The 21,708-nt window shown below is 45.4% G+C and overlaps 1 protein-coding gene across 1 annotated transcript in view; it reads right to left on the bottom strand.

Moving 5' to 3' along the window:
- CDC42SE2 (CDC42 small effector 2) overlaps positions 1–21,708 on the bottom strand; it is a 379,165-nt gene that overhangs the window by 177,483 nt on the left and 179,974 nt on the right. Inside the window, exon 2 of the mRNA XM_078675617.1 lies at positions 5,353–5,659. Coding sequence (XP_078531743.1) covers positions 5,353–5,406 — 54 coding nt within the window. The 5' untranslated portion in view covers positions 5,407–5,659. The remainder of the gene's footprint in view (positions 1–5,352; positions 5,660–21,708) is intronic.

Raw genomic sequence — 21,708 nt, 5'->3', positions numbered from 1 at the left:
AGATATACATTTTGCAAGAATAAACTTAAAAATATACTTCCGTGAAGTCGATAGCGCCAACCAGGGCTATTGATGTATCGTGAACAACACAAATCTAACATTTCAGTGATACGGGGTCGGACAGACCCGCAAAACAGTCCCTTTGGAAGTGAAGAGACTGCGGGGACCTTGCGATGAAATCCAAAGAAGAGGTGCCAGGGGCTTTGGTTCTGAAAGTTGGGCAGAAATCATTGAGGACTTGTATTCACAAGCTTTGTAGACCGTGATGTCATGTCAGTAGCGCTGGCATCAGCGGGGTCGGGGCTGCAATGTTGTCACGGTCGATGCGTTGTGCTCTTCACAAGCGGTGACCACAGCTTCGGTGCAGGCAGCAGCATGGTGTGGGCGATGATCACGGTAGTCAGCAGACCTCGGACTGCGCTAGGAGACGGGGCGATGTGCTGTGCTCTTCACAAGTGGTGCCCTCAGGCACAGTGCAGGCAGCAGTGTAGACTAGGTTGGAGTAAATGGCACTATTGTCGGTAGACCAAGGTCTGAGAAGTTATTAAGGCGATGCTTCGTGCTCTTCATGAGCGGTGCTCTTGGCTTTGGTGCAGGCATCGGCGGCGATGACGCCATAAAGCAATGTCGTTGGTGAGGGCTGGGATGTCATCGCGGTCAATACATCGTGTTCCTCACATGTGGTGAGCACAGCTTCAGTGCAGGCAACAGCGTCTGGTTTGCTTTTCTGGAGGTTACAGCACAACCACTCCGTTCCAAAGGCCCAGGACAGGTTTTGGCACCACTTGGCAATGTAGGACGCACAGCAGGAGAGTCCCAGTGCTAGTAACAAGATATGGAAGAAGTCTTTGGTATTCCTGAGTTTTCCAACAGGAGGCAAGCTCAACTCAAGCCCTTGTAGAAACTTGGAAAGCAGGATAATTAAATATACATTATTATTTAATAGTACTAGCTATCCAGGCCATTTGTAAGCTTTGGGTGATCTGGAATAGTTTGAATTATCACAGTCTTCGAGGCTCCAGTGAGAGAGGAGTCCAGCAAGAAAGCAAGTCGGAAGTTACTTGGCCGGACGGAGGTGTGAAGGCATCAAGATCAGCAAATCCAAAGAAAGACCTCTCGTGCCGCAGTCGTCTCCAACAACCAACAAGCGTTGTCATCCACTGGACTAGGAACACCTGCGAGAACCCTCAAGGGTCACACCCATTCTGCTCCCGATGCTCCAGGTGATGAACACTGTATATAAGTGTCAACACAGCAACACAAGGATGATCTGAAGTACACCGCTGAGGTGAAGCTCATCTGATTGACTTTGCAGTCCAGAACTTTTGACATCTCCCAGCCGGCTGCCTGAAGAGAATCCGTTAGGGGCTGTAAATGTCTGGTATTCTGTTTTTCTAGCAGGTTGGACATTCGCTTTTCCTTTCATTAAATTTTGGGAGGGATGTAGTGTCCTGCCAGGACACAGTCTAGTTATTTCCAAGAGTATGAAAGCGGACCACCCAGTCTGGTTGCCAAGGAAAGGAAGGAAGCAACAGAGAAGATCGCGACAAACGGTCCAGTCAGAGAAGAGAAGAACACCATGTTGGAGAGCTATGCCCAGACCAGAAAGAAACAGGTGGAGGGCACGCTGCCTGGGGAAGACTGGTCGGGAAGGCCAACGACAGCAAGAGGATCAGACCACGTCGCAAGAAGGAACATGGAAAGGAAGGGCACGACGCCATAGAGAAAAGGAAGGAGGAGCAGTAGAGCCAAAGGAACCCGACGAGACAAGAGAGTCACGATGGAATTGACCAAGGAAGGGTATCCTGATTGAAGGCAACAGAAGTGATTAAGTAACAGGAAGATACGACGACAGGTCTAGTCAACAAGCCAGGGGAAGACAGTGTTCTACCACATGGACAAGACCAAGGGGACGACATGTGGAGGGCCCGCTACATGGAGAAGCCAGGTTAGCATGAGTAAGCAAGGAAAAAGACCGGACCGCGTTGAGGAAGAGAACGAAGAGGAAGAATGGAGTAACACAACATCACTCCACAGAGGAAGAGAGAGAACCACAGTCAGCAAACAGGAACATCAGTGCTGTCCAATGAGCATCGCAACATCCATGTGGATCCCAGTAATCTCTACAATCTGCATTCGAGGAGACCAACCACTGAAGAACCGTATGGGTGCCCCGTGAACCTGAAGCTTGCGAAGCAGAGCATACCCGAGCACTAGACAATCCACCCTTGTGGACTAAACAAGACTTGACTGTGGCCATGTCCGAAGTTCTGCAGCGCCCCCGCACAGCCCACGCGATCAAGTGGCAGTCCAGGGTACAAGGGCCTCGGCCGCATGTCCTGAGAGAGAGGAATCCAGATGGGAGAGGTGCAGCAGCGGCAGCTCCACGACAAGCAACAGGAAGCACGAAGGCCCCAGGTGAACACCTGGCACCGAGAAACGGTCTGGTGAAGACACTGAACCCATGTCCTAACGGCAAGACCATCCTGGCGGATGACATCAACACCCCCGAGGACATCATGAGAGACTTGGTGGTGAGTCCGTTGGCAGTTCCTCATCGACGCTTTTGCGCGGCTCATGCGAAGCCCCGCACGGTCCACCCGGTCCCATCATGTCCGGCAAGAGGGTCCTCCCAGCGTCTCTAGTGAGAGAAGAGTCCAAGCAGGAGAGGCCAGTCTTCGAGGCTCCAGTGAGAGAGGAGTCCGGCAAGAAAGGCAAGTCGGAAGTTACTTGGCCGGACGAAGGTGTGAAGGCATCAAGATCAGCAAATCCAAAGAAAGACCTCTCGTGCCGCAGTCGTCTCCAACAACCAACAAGCGTTGTCATCCACTGGACTAGGAACACCTGCGAGACCCCTCAAGGGTCACACCCATTCTGCTCCCGATGCTCCAGGTGATGAACACTGTATATAAGCGTCAACACAGCAAGACAAGGATGATCTGAAGTACACCGCTGAGGTGAAGCTCATCTGATTGACTTTGCAGTCCAGAACTTTTGACATCTCCCAGCCGGCTGCCTGAAGAGAATCTGTTGGGGGCTGTAAATTTCTGGTATTCTGTTTTTCTTGCAGGTTGGACATTCGCTTTTCCTTTCATTAAATTTTGGGAGGGATGTAGTGTCCTGCCAGGACACAGTCTAGTTATTTCCAAGTGTAACCCTACACTAAACACCCACCCACCACAGACGTCACTGGGTCAGGTGACGCTGTTAATAAAAGACCCCGAACGCACGTGCTCATGGACAGATTTACTATCCCCTAACTGGTGTACTGTGTCTCACTCATTTACATCATGCGGGCCTAGGGCCCCATCTTTACAGTTAGTACTTGTGTTGATATTGGACCTGGAAAGGCAATGGGTGGTGCAAGCTGCATAGGCCTCTTGAGCAAGGCTGTGGGATTTATTTTTTACATATTAAAAACGGTTGTCAATTAGTGTTCCCTCTAGATTTGGTGCCATGTATGAGTCTCATCTCTGCTGCAAAGAAACGTGTAACTAGTAGGTAAACGAAATGTGCTCATGTCCCAGTCATTGGATTCTCTCTAGCAAAATGTATAGAGAATGCACATTATAAATGCTCAGGCTGGGAAAATGAAATCATCACAGCAGAAAAAGCTATTAAATGCTTTGATAGTGCACACTTAAGGGCTAAACTATGTGCATTAGCACGTTTTCTATACTTTCAGGCTGTGCTTTGGTTGTGTGAGATTTTCTTTTAGATACACTTGCCATTTCATCTGAACGGCTGTAAACACCAGTCACTAGAGAATATGAACACATTGCTTTTAGAGCCCGAGAAAGGACAGTACCATACATTTCAAGCTGCAATAATGGCAATAGCAGCAATATACTCCAAATAAATAAGTACCCATGCGTAGTCAAAGTGAAATTCTTTATTCCATCTTAAAACGTAATGGTTAAAGACGAACACAGCAAACGCGTTTTATCCCAAATACATTGGAACATCTTCAGGGCACATTATTATGACCCATTGAATTATCATTTGGACATGTGACCATAACCACAGCCTTCACCTAAGGACGCAGATATTGTGACTCCCGAAGCAAATTAAAGTCAAGAATGAAAGATAATGAACTATAGGAATACTTGAACAGATCAGAAGTCCCAATGTCTTTGGGATGAAGCACACTGGCTGTGTTTGTCTTTCACCTTTATATTATAAGACGGGAATAAAGAATATCCCCCAACTATGCATGAGTAGCTGTTAATTTGAAATATTGACAAATTGGCCTGGACTTCATATATTACATATCTGACCTCCTCTTTAACAACTTAAGGGTTGAGTTACTATCTGCAGAGTGCCTCTATCATATTTTTGAATATTTTTGTGATATTTGTTTTTTCTTTTGGAACGGTTAAACCAAGGAGTGAGGCACCTGCGTTGTGGAACGACTTGGAGTGCAGCAACATCCCACAACCGTTCTTATCGAACTATCCTGTCTTTGAAATAAAGTTCAGGATTCACCCTCATGTTTGAAGTATCCTTATTGTGGATTTAACATTTCTCACTGGTGCCCCCAATCTCATATCAACCACAAGTACACATCCAGCCATCAACCGTGCGCTAGCACCACTTTCCTCTACCCATCTTAATGTAAAAACAAAATTAATTGTTTTAGGGACATTTTACAAGTAAGCCTTGTAACAGTGTGTCAGTACATAAGGGAAACTGGAACAGCGTACAACTATCTAAAAAGAACAATCACTGCGGCAGCCTTGAAGAGCAACCTTTCCTTTGTTGGGTCCACATAAAACTGTTCCTTAGAATAGGGCTGATAATTTGTGACTTTCACCTTTTTACAGACCCTGATGTTATGAAGAATATATAATGTAATAGCGTGGTGAAGATTACTTTACAATACACATACTTTATGGGGAAGGGGAAAGAAGGCAAGTGACCATACAGGTACTAAAGTAGAAGATCAGGAATGATACTTGCTGTTAACTAAACGTTGGGTGGAAATGGTGCATTTTTAATTTCTTTCAGAATCGTTCAAAAGGGTGGCACAGGTGGTGAGTTGTAAGCAGAAATTTTCCAGAATACTAATTCTGCATGTAAATTCTTGTATCAAAAGATCCTTTCAACTTGTCAGAACAATTAAATCTATTAGCTATATTTACACTATGCATGATGAATTGCAGATCAGAAATGTGCTACATTTTTGCCAACCTTAAAAAATAGGAAATACATATTTGCCATAACTGCCCAAAAAGAGAGAGACACGACGGGTCTCACAGGCAGCGAGGTATGAGTTCCGGATTTATTTCACTTGCGTTTCTGCAAATTGCCCTTAGAAAGATTTCTACAAATACGTACAGGATTCATACTTACAGGCTGCGGCTGTTCTGCGATGCAGCAGTTGAAACACAACCAGAATTCACTCATTGTAAACTGTCCCACAGATCAACACGTGGAAGGAAATAAGTGAACTCTACGGGTCTGTTGGCAGATCCCTCGGAACAGACACTTTCCTCCAACTAATACTAAAAGGTTCCAGGACGTTGACGCCCCAAATGGGGGACGTTTCTGGCTGCAACACTGGTGGCTCAAAGGAGGACGTCTTCTTTTTCAAATAATCGCTTTTGTTGCCAAAGTTCAGATGTGAAACCACCACACGATTTTTACTGTCCGTTGAGACCTGAAAATGAAACCAGAAAATCCGGAGTTATTGACCAACAAAATGGTGTGTTTAAATCAGAAGCTGTATGAAATATAAAAGTGTAATTATCATTACTCAAGTGTTTTTCCCAGATTTGTTTATTTTCAATTAAAATTAACATAAAATGATTGTGCATTCATCTACCTGAGCCCGAAGATAAAAAGGTAAATTAAATAAATTCATATCAGAGTTGTGCAAAGCTTTTTTTCATAACTTTTACTTACAGACTAATGTAAACTATGAAACTTTGCTAAGTTAATAACTTGTGAAAACTGGAAACATTGCAAACATTTAATGGTGTGAAGAAAAAAGTTCAGACAGTACTAATCATAACTAGCTCACAGAAGCCCGGCCTCACCTAAACTCGGGGCCACTGGAATTCTGGGGCCAGGGAGGACCAAATTATGCTGCATGGTTTCCTAGTTATGAGACAGGAAAATGCAAATTATGCTGCATAACGCGCCACATTTTGTGATAGTAGGTTATAATTTTGTCACTTTTACACATGTTAACACTACCTGGACTAAGGTTTCACCTTATTAGTTCAACACCCAAATACAGCAATATGCAACAGAAAGGTGAACAGTCAACCTTTGGGAAGTGCCCTCTGTTACACAGCAACATGCTTTGCTGCATTTTAGTAACTTTTGAGCTAGAAACAAAATATTTTTTACTAATCCATCATCTGTGGCGTAATTTGCAGATTTAATGTGGGAAATGCGGCAAATCCATAATAATGAGAAAACCGCTGCATTCACAGAATCGCATAATTCCAGTGGCCCTTGTCTACACCAAATCATAAATACAATTCTATGTCAGAACTGGAGCCGAGTAATAAGCCTTCTTTCTTCACTTTAATAACATAGCAGCGTTAGGTTTAACAAAAGACTACATTTCCCATTAACCATAGGGAAAAAAGTAGTCAGAAACAAACACATGGTAACAACCAATCCCCATCCAGGAAACCACTGTCCAATCAGGGGCCAGCCAGGCCAACATAGTCCATCATTAGTGTCCTTTCGTCCTCTTTCTTCGCTGCTATGCAGCAAGATAAGTGCTCTTCAGTTTTTCCCCTAACTGGTTAGAGCTTTGTTTTGCATTATTGTGCTATTTTGGCCTCATTCCGGGCCCAGTGGGTTACCACTGTTGTTTCACTACAAATCGTTATCGTGTTCTCATCACTATGGAATACTTCGATGATTATCAAGAGGAAGAAGACCCCCCCTCACTGACATGCCTTCGGGGGACGCCTTTTATGAGGCGGTGGACACCTCCATTTACCGGGCGGTGGATAAGGCCATATCTCCTTTGGAAGACAGGCTCTCCAATCAGATTCATCAGGCTTTTGCCCAGCTCTCGCAGCAGATTGCACCACCCCACAGGCCAAAGCTGCTCCCCCGCAAGATCCCCTTGATGTCCACCACCTAAATGCTCCCGTGAGGAAGGGGTGGATGTAGATGCCTTTGACCACCTCAGGCAGGCCTTCCTCGATAGCCGTTCTGCAGCCCCCGCTGGGGTGTCGTCCCCCCCTCCAGCTCCAGTACTTCCACCTGCTGATAAGGTTCCTCAATCTCTCCCTAGCACTTCTCAGCTCCCAGAGTACCTCTGATATGCTTGATCCCAATGATATTGTCCACCCTCAGTCTTGCGAGTGGTCTCTAGCAGTTTAGGTAGCCTCATCTGTGGCTGGTCACATTTGGCGCCCTCTTGAGAAGGAAGCTCGCAACTGCCTCCAGACGCAGTGCCCCCAGCCCACTCTAGAGCGTAAGGTAGCCCTTACAGCTGAAATTGATCCCCGGATGTCCACTTTTCTTCAAAAATTCATCCGGGATCCCAAGAAGGAGATAGAAAGATCCTGGAGGGCCTGCCAGGATAAGCTCCTGGACGCTCTCTGGCCTATTACAAAAATACTAGATATGGCGGAGGAGGCAAAGGAATCCGGCTCCATTATTTCCCCTGAGACCCTTTCCGGATGGGCACAGGTGCTGTGATATTCCTGGGCAATGCCAATTATGCCCTTTCCACCGAGCCTTGCTGGTCCCTCCTCAGCAAAATCGATCTAAAGTTAGGTAACCTGGCGGACTCAGAGGCGGGCGCCATTGCTCAGGGTGGTCTGTTCGGCGAGCCCTTTGTGAAGGAGCTCGGTAAATTTATAAACACCTTCACCTCGTTGGATAGAGCCCAATCTACAATCAAAGTGTTCCCCATATTTTTCGCGGGGCAGGCCGAGGCAGGGGTCGTTCGGCCAGTCGCCAGCAACGCCAAACCAATCAGAGAGGCTCTGCACAGTACCAAGACCAGTCCCGTTTCGGGAACTTTTACCCCACGCGAGGACGGCGAGGAAAGGGGAATGGATTCAGAGGAGGAGTTGCAGCCTCTAGCCAAGGTGAGAATTCTCCCTTCATCCCCACAAGGCATAGGGGGCGGTTGGCAGGGTGCTTCCAGGTTTGGTTGACTATAACACGTGATGCATGGGTACTGTAGACTGTATGGGGTTTCCATATAGAGTTCCAAGGGACCCCAGTGCAAAGAGCCCCCCCGCCCTATTCAGTTTTCGGCCCAAGACGCCCTCCTGGTGGATGATGAGGTATCTCCTCTTCTCGGTAAGGGCACTGTCACCCTTACTACACCTCACCCCAGGGGGTTTTTGAGCAACAATTTTCTGCTCGACAAGACCAATGGCAGCAAGAGACCTGTGATACATCTGAGCGACTTCAATCAATGGCTGATGTACCGCCATTTCAAAATGGAGGAATCCATCTCCTCTGGGATGTACTTCGGCCCTTCGATTGGATGGTCCGTTTGGACCTCAACGATGCCTATTTGGTGGTCTCGGTATTCCCGCCCCACCGTGGGTTTCTGCAATTCGTCTGGCACCACCTCACTTAAGAGTTCACATCCCTGCCTTTCGGGCTCTAGTCGGCCCCCTGGTGCTTCACCAAGGCCCTCAAACCGGTGGTGGAATACCTGCGTGCCAGGGGAGTCAGGATGATCGTCTACCTCGACGATCTTTTTCTGATGGCCTCTTGTCCATGTCGCCTGATGCGACATCTTCAGATGGCCGTGTCTATAATTCAAGATCTTGGGTTTGTAATAAACAAGAAAATAAATCACTGTTACAGCCTACTCAGACCATTACATTCTTGTGGTTCGTCATAGACTCCACATCATCCACTCTTAGCCTTCCGGCCAGGAAGGTCTCTAAAATCAGTCACGAGTTGCGATGCGTTCTTGTCAAGCAATGGGTGTCCCTCCGCCAGTTGGCCAGGTAGTGGGTCTTCTCTCGGCATCAATCCAGGCCATCTTCCCAGGCCCCCTCCACTACAGGGCTCTGCAATGCCTCAAGGCATTCTTACTCCACAAGGGGTATCCGTATTCTCACAAGGTCGCCTTGTCCATCGAGGCAAGGTCCAAAATTCAATGGTGGCTAGACCATATGGAGGCACGGAACGGACATGGTTATATAATTGGATGCCAGCAGGCTCGGTTGGGGTGCCAGGTGCGGAGTTCTCTCTACAGGAGGGTTGTGGTCACCAGACGAACAGAAGTTACACATAAATTGTTTGGAGCTGCTGGCGGGATCCTACGCAGTACAATCATGCGTGATCCTGAAGATGGACAACGTTTCGGCAGTCCGCTATGTGATTCACCTACAGGGTACCAGGTTGAAAGCTCTTTCAGACCTAGCAGCGAGTTTTTGGCAGTAATGTCTGGACAGTCAGATTTCCGTCTCTTCCGGGGTGAGACAATCTGGAAGCAGACTTCCAATCACACTTCTTCCGAGATTCCAGTCTCTGGCGTTTGGACCAGTCAGTTTTTGCGAGACTCAACGACCTTTGGGGCCCCTTCTCAGTGGACCTTTATGCGTCCTGGTTGGATCACCAGATTCAAAATATTTTCAGTTGGCGACCAGACCCCTTGGCATTAGCCACAGATGCATTCCTCCAGAACTGGAGTGGGAAGCAGGGTTACGCGTTCCTGCCTTTCACGGTGATCACGAAGGCAACAGCGCAGGTTCGCAGGCAAGCGGCGGATCTGGTCATGATCACCCCGCTGTGGAAGTCTCAAGTTTGGTTTCCGGTTCTTCTGGAAATTTCCTGGGATTTTCCAATCCTCCTCCCCCAGTTTACGACCCTTCTCATGAGTCCAGACAGGACTCCACATCCTCTTGTGTGCACAAACTCACTGTGGCTGATGGCGTGGCGGATTTCCGGGGTAGATGGGAAGCCCCTGGACTTTCGCGAGAGGCTGAGACTTATCTCAAAAGCATGGGCGGACAGTACAGTCAAAAGGTACAGGTCCACGTGATGCAGATGGTCCCATTGGTGTCTGCGATGGGGTTTCGATCCCTTGGTCACAGATGTGGTCCATTAACTGACCTTCCTAGCTCAACTGGCTTCTGATGGTTTGGCTTACCGGTCTATTAACACCTTCAGATCAGCTATTTCTTCTTGTCATGTCCCAGTGGACGGGGCACCAGTGGGTGAACACCCCTTGGTTTGTCGACTGTTGTGGGGCATCCGCCTTTCCCTGCCTCCGGAGCGGCATTACTCCGCGCTCTGGGATGTCATTCAGGTTCTTAACCTGTTTTTGTCTTGGCAACCTAATAGATTCCTCTCCAGAAAGGAACTTTCAGCGAAAGTGGCCATGCTCCTGGCATCTTGCAGACGAATGTCAGACGTGAGAGTTCTAGATATTTCGGGCAAGGTGTTTACCCTGGATGGTGTAACTTTCACGTTACAAAGACGCACGACGTGCCATGCCAGGTTGATCTCTTATCCACAGTTTTCCGACTCCCCGAAACTTTGTGTGGTTCGCTGCCTCAAGGCATATGAGGAAATGACAGAAGAATTTCATCCTCCAGAGCAGCGGCAACTCCTCATCTCGCTCCGGAAACCGTTTAAAGCGGTTTCCTCACCCATCATTGCTAGATGGGTTCGCTGGGTGATGTAGGAAGTGAGCATAAGCATTCATCAGTTTGGGGCACATTCCACAAGGGGTGCTATGGCTTCTAAAGCCTTCAGTTTAGGGGAGCGTTTGGAGGATATACTCAACGCAGCGGATTGGTCTTCGAACTCCACATTTAAATGGTTTTACTTCAAACCAATTCTGAATATGGCTCATTTGATAAGAGTATGCTTCGCAATGTTTCTAAAACTTCCTTGTGTACAAAAACTCAGAATGCCCACAATTAAGGAACTATTCTCCCTTTGACAATTTTGAGTAATTGATGATTTTTACAGGGAACCACAGTTATCAATCACAACAATTGTCCATATGCATATAGCATTACAACCCCCTGACTACAACTGTAACAGATGTTAATGAGCCTCTCCTAGTGTAACAGAACAGTGCTGAAGACAATAGACTGTAAGGTGGGAAGGTCCATTTAAGGAGGAGGCTAGATTGTGCCATAAAATCTAGAATACTTTTAGATCGTTTGGTCCATGCATTGAGGGTGGAATGTACTAAATTAAACAAAACAAAGAAACAATGAAATGTTGGGATATAAAGTCTATATTGGTAGTTACTGGTCATCTAGCATTCAACTGTTTTAAGTGGAGCTCCAAACATTCAGATGTTCTAATTGAATTTAGTTCTTAGCTTGAAGATGTAATTTAATAAAAATTGAAAAGGATGTTCCAGTAAGAAACAGGTGAGATGAGAGGTATTTAAAGTAATCTGTATTGTAAGAGTATGGCTTTTTAGTAGTGACATATTTTTGAGTGCTCTTCACTTTAAGTTAAGGCTTCATCCATTTCCCGGGTCAAGATTCTAACCAAATGAGCATCTCATCTCACCTCACCTTTCCCATCTCGTCACAGTGTTTGGGAAAGGGTGGTGTGAAAGAGCAGAGATTAAAACCTCAAATCTGTAACTGTGCAGGTTTGAGGTTTCAGTTTCATACCCCAGACCTGGAAGCTGAAAGGAGTGTAAACGGGACCTGTAGCAGGGTAAGTAAAAAAGATTTAAAAAGCTGTTTGCTGAGCATGTGGGTAAGTGTGTTTCTCTGAATGAAACCATGTCCATGATTTATGTGGTGGGGTGTTGTGGGTGTATGTGTGTGGGGGGGGTGTTGTGAATGTGTGTGTGTATGGGGGTGATGGTGTGTGGGTGTGGTGGTGGTGGGGTGTGTGTAGGTGGGGGGTGTTGTGTGTGGGTGGGTGTGAGAGGGGGTGTGGTGGTGTGTGTGTGGGTGGTGATGTGTGTGGGTGTGGTAGTGTGTGTGGGTGGGGTGGTGGTGTGTGTGTGTGGCAGGATGGTGGGTGTGTCGGGGGTGGTGTGTGTGGGGGGGTGGTGGTGTGTGTGGGGGGGTGGTGGTGTGTGTGTGTGTGGGGGTGGTGGTGGTGTGTGTGTGTGTCGGGGGTCGTATGTGTGTCAGGGGTAGTGCGGGTGTGGGGGTGGTGGTATGTGTGTTGTGGGTGGTGTGTGTGTGGGGGGGTGGAGGTAGTAGTGTGTGTGTGTCTGTGTTAGTTAGAGAATCAGTGGAAGGAGTCAATGAGTGATAATGGCCGAGAGACACTGTGAGGGAGAATAACGGAGTTTAACTGTGAGAAAGAATGACTAAGTATGACTGAAGGATAATGACAGTAGTATAACTGTGAGGATTAGTTACTGTGAGTGAGAATGACAGTGTAACTGAGGGAGAATGACATTGAGTGTTATTGTGAGAGAATAACAGTGTTACTGTGAGTAAGGCCGAGGGAGTAACTGTCTGAGTGAGTCTGAATGGGTGGAACTGAGTAGGGAGGAGTGAGACGGGTTGAGACTAGGCAAGTCAGTGAGATTGAATGAATCCGAGGAAGATTGATTGACAATGAGAGAAAAGCAGTGGGAATAAGGGAGGCTGAGAAAGTCACAGTCTGAGTGAGTGAGAGAATGAATGAGGCTGAGTGAGTCCGCGTGAGAGTGAGTGGGACTAAGTTTAAACGAGTGAGGCTGAGTGAGACTAGGGTAATCAGAGTGAGGTTGACTGATAGGTGAGTCAGTTTAACATTGATTGAGTGAGAATGAATGAGACTGAGTGAGACCGATTTAGACTAACTGAGAAAGTGTGAGACTAAGTGAGGGAGTTAGAGTGAGACCGAGTGAGTCAGTCAGAGAGGGAACAAGTGAGCCCTCCTACCCGAACATAATGAGAAGACTCTCTTGCTCATTAGAATTTGAGGCAAAGATTACACCCACTATTTTTAAAGGCCCTACATGGCCATCAAAGGCCCTACATGGCCATCAATCATTTGTCAAATCATGTTAAAGCCCAACATCTAAATAACAAAACAGAAAATGCCATCTTGACCACAAAGGAACCTCAGCCTTTACTTGGACACCTCCAGGTCCCACAAGACCCCTAGCAACTCTGGCGTACCCAGGGTTCCAAGTTAAGCCCAATCATCATTAACCTCTACATGAAACCCGCTAGGACTCTACTCACCAATAACAGAATAAAAATTCACCAATACACTAACACACGCCTCCATTAGAAAACTTGGTCCAATCCCCAAATCCAGTGCCTCAGTCACTGCCAGCACCTGATTGAGACCTTGGGGTCAGAACATACCTCACGCCACATGGACAGAATTCCTATTATTAGCCAAGAAAAAAGCAAAACATAGTCCAAGCAAGAATCAAGAACATGAAATTGGAAGAATTTGAACCTCAACTTTCACTCAATGGCACAGGATGATTAATTATGAGAGCACAACGGATTGAATAGCACATTTTGAAGTTACTTTCTTGGAAGAATGATTTCAATTTCTTCAGTGGCAAGCACTTGTACCAGGGTATCGGTTTTCTTGCCAAGGTGTTCCTTAAAGGTGAGCTATATGTCCAGGGTGAATCTGAATCTTGGCTTTAGGTGAAATGTGCACCCGGACAGTGCCTAGATCTCTCTTAGAGCCTTCCAATGCACACTTCATAACTACAAAGATTAATTACTCTTCCAATTTCTCTCGGGACACTTTTTCTCTGGTCTTGTCATGCTGGTCGTTGTATCTAGACAAAGGCTTGTTTTAAGAGTACAGGACAAGCTGGTAAAGTTAGGATCTGAGCTTTTCAGAGGTAAGCAAGCAAAATAAGAAATTAAAGACACTTAGGGGGTGTCAGGATGGCGGGCGGACTTAGTCCGCCCGCCATCCCATCGGTGAATGGGACCGCCCGCCATAAGGGCGGGGGTCCCGTGGGGGGCATTAGGATGCGCCGGCCACTGTGGCGGGCGCATCCTGCATGTTTAGCACTGTGGCGCATTTACATAAACAAAGCGGCAGGCACCGCTCGGTGCCTGCGGCTTTGTTTATGCAAGGTACCACCGTGTGCACCCCCTCCCCTCCTTCACTTTGGGGGCCCGCAGGGGGCCCCCAAAGTGAAGACCGCATGCCTTTCCGTGGCGGCTTTGCCGCCACAGAAAGGCATCTGTCCTGGCCCATCTTAATATGGCTGGCGGTGTCTAATAGACACCGCCACCATATTGAACCTTTTGCGCCTGGCCGCAAGGCGACCGGGGCGGAACAGGGGCGGACGGTCTTTCCGTCCACCTCGGTCCCCCCTGCCATACTAATATGGCGGGGGAGCATTCAGGAGAGGATGTCAGGCGGATTGCCCCCGCAAGGCCGGCGGTGGCTACCACCAGCCTGGCGGGGACAATCCCCCCGACATCCTAATGGGCCCCAAAGTCTTATGTGCCTAAGTGGATAAAACTTGTTTTTCTGGTTTTACGCTAAAGTCATCTCCAGTGAAGGAGATTAAGCATTTGGCCTTCATGAGTTAAGTATGTGATGTATAAAGACTGAGAGGGCGGCAATCATGAAGCAGTTGAAGTCTTGCCCAGCTGAGAGCAGCTAGACTAATGAGGAATGGAGAAGGGTTAATCGATATGGTGCTGTCTATATTCTAGCACTAACCGTCCTATGCCCAGGCTACCATCTGACACTCACTTACTGAGCAATCTGCACCTTAATCCCCTTCCTAGTCTGTTCATCCACTTTCTATGCATCCCCCTTCTCATTAGTGGAGTCAACTGAAGTAAAAACACACCTGCCAAAATGTGTGCTCTCCATCCCTCTCGATTTTTTATACCTTCATAAATTGGCTCTGGGGTATCTAGCATCTTTAAATTCAGTGGTTTATTTCACCTGCTTCAGACACTCACCCCCAGTCACAGATCTGGGTTGAATCCATCACCGTTCTTTAGCTCACTTCGCCACCTCTGTCGACCCAGCTATATGCAAATCAGTCTTGACCCTGTGCCTCATGGGAACAGTCCAGCCCGAACTGCCAAGCCAGGTCTTCCCTGAACTGGAAACAAGCATCCTCGGACCCGTTTCGAGCTAACAGCCCTCTTCAGTCAGGCTAGCTTGAATCCAGTGGCAAAGTGAGCAAGGGACCCACAAGTAGATGATGGACGGAGGGCTGAAACTTTTCAGGCACTCACCCCCAGTCACAGATCTGAGTTGAATCCAGGGCACAAGCCCTAAACAAAGAAGTGGGGGGGCGCGGACGTCACAACAAGGAAGTGACGTCACGACGGGTGGCTTGCACCATCAGACTCAATGTCTCCCCTCACTCACCCCTTAGCAAATGGTGCCACACATTCACTCTTTGGCCTCTCTGGGGCGAGATCTCGCCCCAGAGAGGTCAAAGAGTGAAGGTTTAGCTCCATTTGCTCCAGTTATCGAGCTCCCGGTAAAATAAGTGGGGGGACGATGTCAATCCGCGTGGTACCCCGACTCGAGCCCTGGTTGAATCCATCACCGATCTTTAGCTCACTTCGCCAGCTCACTTCAGACCCAGCTATATGCAAATCAGTCTTGACCCTGTGCCTCATGGGAACAGTCCGGCCCTAACTGCCAAGCCAGGTCTTTCCTGAACCAGAAACAATGAATTGAAAGCACTCCAGAAAAGAAAGGGGAAGCCAAAGGCCACCATAGCTAGTGTCCAGTAGTACGATTTACCTATACAAGAAGGAAGAGGGGGGCAGGGTAGGCACATTATCCCGCCAGGGCAATTTTCGAGGAGGATAGTCAGTTCTTTACCTCCCACCCTTACAAAACCACATGTAAACCCAGTACTATAGTGTTTCACTGGCTCCGACACCACACTTTCATCTGAATGGAAGACACCACAATTATAGTAATTTGCTAGCTAGAAGATACGCGCTGCACACCGAATTGTTGAATATGGTAGACTTTTTTATGTGAGCATTTTTAGAAGATGCTCTAAAGTAACATTTCATGGTTTATTTGATTTGAAAAGTTCGAAAAACAAAAATCTAAATTATTAGCCTTACCATTTTACTAATGATCAACTTAACAGTATATCATAGCTTATAAACAGCTGAAGGCTGTCAACTTGGCTGAAAGACAAATGTCACTTCGAGGGGAATGCTAATTCAGAACGAACCTGGAACAAATGCAGTTAAACGATGCCCTTTTAATTGCTTACAAAGAAGCTTACATAGGTACTTCCTCCATTTCTCCCAAGCCCCGGTCTCTTCGTCAACGCAACAAACAAATAATGCAATCATTATAATTGCAAGCAAAACACAGGAAATAACATTCTAGGCGGAAATGGTAATGAAGGGTTCGAAGCTTGAGTGCATACAATCGTTCTGCTCCCTGCTGTTCGTCAATACTTCCCGAGTTTGAACAAACAACCAATGCAGAAACGGAGAGCCAATGGCAAATCCATTTTTAAATTGAACCAGTGAGACGCACGTAAGCTTAGATAATGCAAACTTCTCGGGTATTGTTAAATAAATTAATAATGTTAAAGTGCTATTGATGGTGCTGTGGGGTGGGTGGGCTAGCTAGCTAGAATAGCTTTCCTGTGCCCACAAATCGACGTTTCAAACGTGAGTGAAAATTAAATGACTAAGCTTCTTCCATTACATCAATAACCTTTCTTCAAAAGTACACTAATTTTTTAAACGAGTCGGTTTAAAATCTATGACCATATATGAAAAAATATTCATTAAGAATCAACAGAAAGTGCGAAACTAGCAGAAGTCATTTAAAGACTAACACCAGCTTCTGTACTGCAGTTTGGTGCTGTTCAGACTTGTAGTTGGTAGACCCCCTCCGCCCAGAACTCAAAGTTAAAAAATAAAATCAGGAAACAACTCAAAAAGTGGTCCTCAGTCATTATACATTAAAGAACACCTCAAAAGAACAAATGATCTAATACCACATGCAGGAACACCAGCTTGAATGATAAAACCACAAAAAACATAACCACATTAACTTAAATCCTATTGAATAAAATATTACACGTCAAGGTTTCAATGTGAAAATAAATCACTAACCAAGAAATTACATGTCTTCAGGTAGTACTGAATAACCACCACACCTTTGATAGTATTAGCAATAATCAAACAACAGCAATAGTATTATTAGTATCCAACACTCAGCAAGAATTAGAGAAATTATACTCACCTTCTGAGCTGTATTACCAATAGTCACACAACACAGTCATCTTGTCTAAGTGTATCCTACCTAAAATCACCACTGAGTCATTGTATTAAAAAAACTCCCTCTGCAAGTATTAGTTACATGACTTCCCCAAGGACCATCTGCATAAAATCATAGCCTCCTCTGCCATAGGCGCCCTCCCGCCCATGACCACCGGACGCCCAATGACTTCTCCTGCTTCCATTTACCATATGGTCCAAGCAGAACGTGTAAAGGAACAGAAAACGACCTACAATTTAGCCCATAATGGTAATTTATTTAGGTCTAGCATGCCGACAGCACATGCACAGTCGTTGCAAGACAAAATTTGTACTATAAAGGGCTGAGGGGCCCAACCATTGCTTACCGTTGGTTGGATTCATTGCCACTCTTATTTGCTGCCTTCTAAATGGCCAGCACTTGACAGTGCCATGTCCTGTTCTATAGATTTGAGCATGGACCAATTACTGATTGATTTACTTTAATTAGCAACCTTCCTCTGTCCATCCATTCCCCACCCATTGTCCATGTTGGTCCTTCCCAACACCTGTATCCATGTTGCTTCTTACCCTTCCAAACCCCCACCATAGTCTGCATTGCTTCTTTCCTCTCTGTTGCCCCCCCCACCCATCATATGAAAAAAAAGCACTATGACAATGCCCGAACTGCCTCCTCATAGTGTTTTTTTTTACCATTTCTACCCTCTCTCTCTCGAGTTGCACGCGATGCCCACCTGCATAAGAAAATAAAGCACTATGACACAACCAGCACTGACTTGTACGTTTACCCATGCAGCAGTACAATATTGCTAAAAGACTTTGGCAAAGTCAATAGCTTTTAAATTGGTGAGAACTATTGGCTTTGCCAGTGCTTACTGATCTTGTAAAAATCGGTTCTAATGTTATTTACCATTGCATGGTTCACGGCTGTAATTACTGCCCAGGTGGTTCCAGACTCGGTAATTATAGCGCTGCTGCGCAGTGCAACTCGGAATTGTGTCTCATTCCTTCGCCCCACCCATCCTCATGCTCCTATTGACTCGTATCTGTTTCTATTGTATGCTATTGTAACTGATGTAACAATCTGTTCTCATGTAAAGCGCTCTGATACCTCCGGGTCTAGCCAGCGCTATATAAAATTCTTCATTTAAATAAATAAATAAAATCCTTTAGGCCAGTATTACGCGAATAAAGCAGTGCCACTGGTACAATTAATGCTAATACTCTGCCATGGTGAACAGATACACAATCAACTTTAAGCTCAGGTGTCCTTCGGGGGAGTAGTGTTTGCGGTTACAGCCAATGAGGAGCTGCATGAAAAGGTAGCTGATCAAAGAAGGTAAATTAAAATAAATGTGTACATTTGAGAATCAGATTGCGGACTTTTCTACTAGACCATTTGTGTTGGGGTCAAAGAGAAAGTTAGTCAATTGCTGCTGTACAGGCCCCCCTTACTTGGCAACAGACTGTACTGTATGGTGGGCCTTTTCAGTGTTGGTAGTAATCTTCCTCCTTGCTCTTGGCCTTTGAACCAGGAAGTGATTGGTTATGTCTAGCACTGAAAAGGCTACAATTTTATTGGGATCTGCGGGAGGCTCGGAAGTCATGAGGCAGGTTTTTAGGATCGCCTTACATATCAGAATACTCCTCAGTGCTTTGCTGTGCTGTAATTTTAAGATTCAATGACAACTTAGACGGCCATCATATGCCTTATTCCTCTTTTGGTGATGACTGTGGTGAACTGTCCTGCTGAACTGATATACAAAAGATATGATAAAGTAGCAGTTTATTTATAAACAGAAGTAGGTGCATGGAGGGTTTAGGTTTAATTTGACTAAATTACTTGTGCTAATAGGCACTGATCTGTTTGTGCTTCCTTCTCAGACTTCCTCTCTGGGTCGTATATTTGACAGAATTATTAATGATGTTCCTGCTGTAGTGCAAGTACTGTTTTGACATTGTATTACTGAAATTAATGTGTTCTTCTGATCACAAGACTTTGCTCATTGGAATAATTCTAAAATCGGACAAAGACAAGTTGGCTCTAGTTCTTATCAGTGCCTCTAAAAATTGCACATTATTTTCAACCCTAATCCGTATTCTTTTCAGGCTTTCTGTGGACCAGAGTACAATAATGATAAATCCAGTGGCCTTTTTTGCTGTTCAAACTAGTAAGCCATTTTCCCAACAACATATGCAAGTGACCGACCCTCTGATATTTCTGACAGTGGAGTAAGAATGATACAAAGTGTCAGATGTTTGATACGCACCTTGAGCTGCTAGTTTCTTCTGCAATGTTTAACACTGCACAACCTCAAAAGTGGATAGAATGGCTGGGAGGGGCATGGGCACAGGTGTCAATGCTCTAGAATTTTTCAATTTCAACATTTTCAAAATCCATCTTGCACTAATTTATTAACTGAGAAGAAGACTTCCCCACTCTGTAATACATACGAAAGACCATGGGATATCAAGTCCTTTGAGTGCTGGAACAGTCATGTCTTTAAATGATTAATTTAAGTTTATTTTCGAACATTTAATTTGATTACATGTGTTGATCTGATAGCCATATATATGTTTTTGTTTTGCAGAAATAAATATCCACTCTTTCCTATATTTGTGTTCCTGGTATTCAGATTAATGTAAAGGTTATAATGAAAATTTAAACATTCACGTTATGCACAACCTTTCATCATTGTAACTTCAAATGTCTATGTTCACTCACGTGGGGATTCTCACTTCCACAATTACTTCAGCCCTCGGGCATTTTTTCTGTCCTTACTTGCTAATGAGCAGTCATCAGCATTGCCATGTAAGGTTATTATTGAACAACTTAAGAAAACCCAGCAGGAAGCAGAAAATGTTTGGTTAGTTACCTGCACACACTATCATTGAACCGAAGGAGGACTCACAGGTGGGAAATTACCTTTAACCTGCCTTTACAACTGGCCTTTAAAATATTTGCAGGATTTCCGCAGACCTCCAAAAAACAAGAACCAAACTAGAAGATAATGTATTTGTTTACACTTTTTTCCTTCCAATTCTACCTATAACTGTATTTTAAAAACACAGACGTACAGCCCATGTAGCAGCAAGCACACCTGCGTTACAAGAACGGATAGGTTCTAAGAACAAAGCACACACTTAATGTAATAAGTAGACGCTGAAGCAGGCATGCCTACTTAATTAGGACTGCTTCCAAGAGAAACTTAAATTAATCAACGATACAAAAAAATATAATTAGGGGCAGAATGGTGAAACAGAAAATACCATCACGTCTGAATACTGAAAATCAAAAGGTTTGGGAGATAAACTAAATGCTGCACAGTAGCACTGATCCTCACACGGATTTTCAGACTCGGACTGTAAATTTGGGATGACTAAGTACTACAAATCAAGGGGCCATGCTGGAGAAGAAACTGTCATTGAAAAAAGGGAATGGGTGGATACGTTTCTCAAAAACAACAAACAGATTGAAATCCACACAAGGAGCAGAAGAAAAAAAAAGTGGAAACAAAACAAATGGGCTGACAAAAAGGGGATTCAATAACGGACCGATAACCCAGTAAAAGAGGAGAAGACATGTATAGGGGCGAAAAAAAAAAAATATTAGAAAGAAAAAAGGAAAGTTAAGTGAAAGCAAGGTGTGTTAAGCATAAACATTGAATTACGGCGGGGAAAGGAAAAGAGAAGAACGAAATAAGAGCAAGACAAAGTTGCAAGCTAGGCAACTAGGGAAATGAAGGCACAACTGCACAAGAATGAGTATAGGAGAATGCTAGATGGAACAAGGAACAAAAGTTGGGCGTGACCACAGCCAGGAACCAGGTGAAGGTGTTGATGTTCTTGCATTGTGCACCAAACACCACATTTACTTGAAGATGCAGAAGCACAGGCATGGAATACATTGGGTAATACGATGTTTATGGCGAGGGATTATGGCACTGGCAAGTAGTTGGACAAAACTAAATGCTGTTACATAGTTAACAGGGACGGTGGCGCCCAGTGCGACAATTTTTGGCTTCCACATATCCCATGACCACCTCCTCCGATTCTCTCACTACCACCATGCAAAACTGCCTGATATCTCTCCAATCATAAGTTACTGCTAAACATAGCGCCCCCCCCTGAGGTCAGCGCTCCCTCCACAGGTCAGTGTCCAGTGCTTCTGCACTGGTCGCACTGCCCTGAAGCCGGCCCTTGTTAAGAACCACATCTAAATAAAACAGATCATGTTACATAGGTAGGTACATGCCACAGAATCTCCGCCTAGTTACCTAGGATACACCAATATATATATATAACCATCAAGAGGGCAAAATCCTTAAAAGACCAGCTTTGTAAAGCAGTTGAGTCGAAAAAAACTAAGATGGCAGGAATACAAGGTTTCTACACCAGTAGAAATTTCAAAGCATGCAAGAATAGCCGCAAATGCAAAGAAGTCACACTGTCGCCAGATACACAACCCTTCAAGATAAGAGAACATACGTCATGCAACACAGACTTTGCGGTCTATGCATTGTTCTGTCCGTGTAAGAAGAGCTACATAGGCAGCACAATTTACAAGGCGAAAAATCAGAATTTTAGA

Source organism: Lissotriton helveticus, chromosome 2_1 (genome assembly GCF_964261635.1).
Source record: "Lissotriton helveticus chromosome 2_1, aLisHel1.1, whole genome shotgun sequence".
NCBI classification, from domain to species: Eukaryota; Metazoa; Chordata; class Amphibia; order Caudata; family Salamandridae; genus Lissotriton; species Lissotriton helveticus.
Note: the sequence above shows the minus strand (reverse complement) of the source record. Positions and strands in the feature narration are given on the sequence as shown.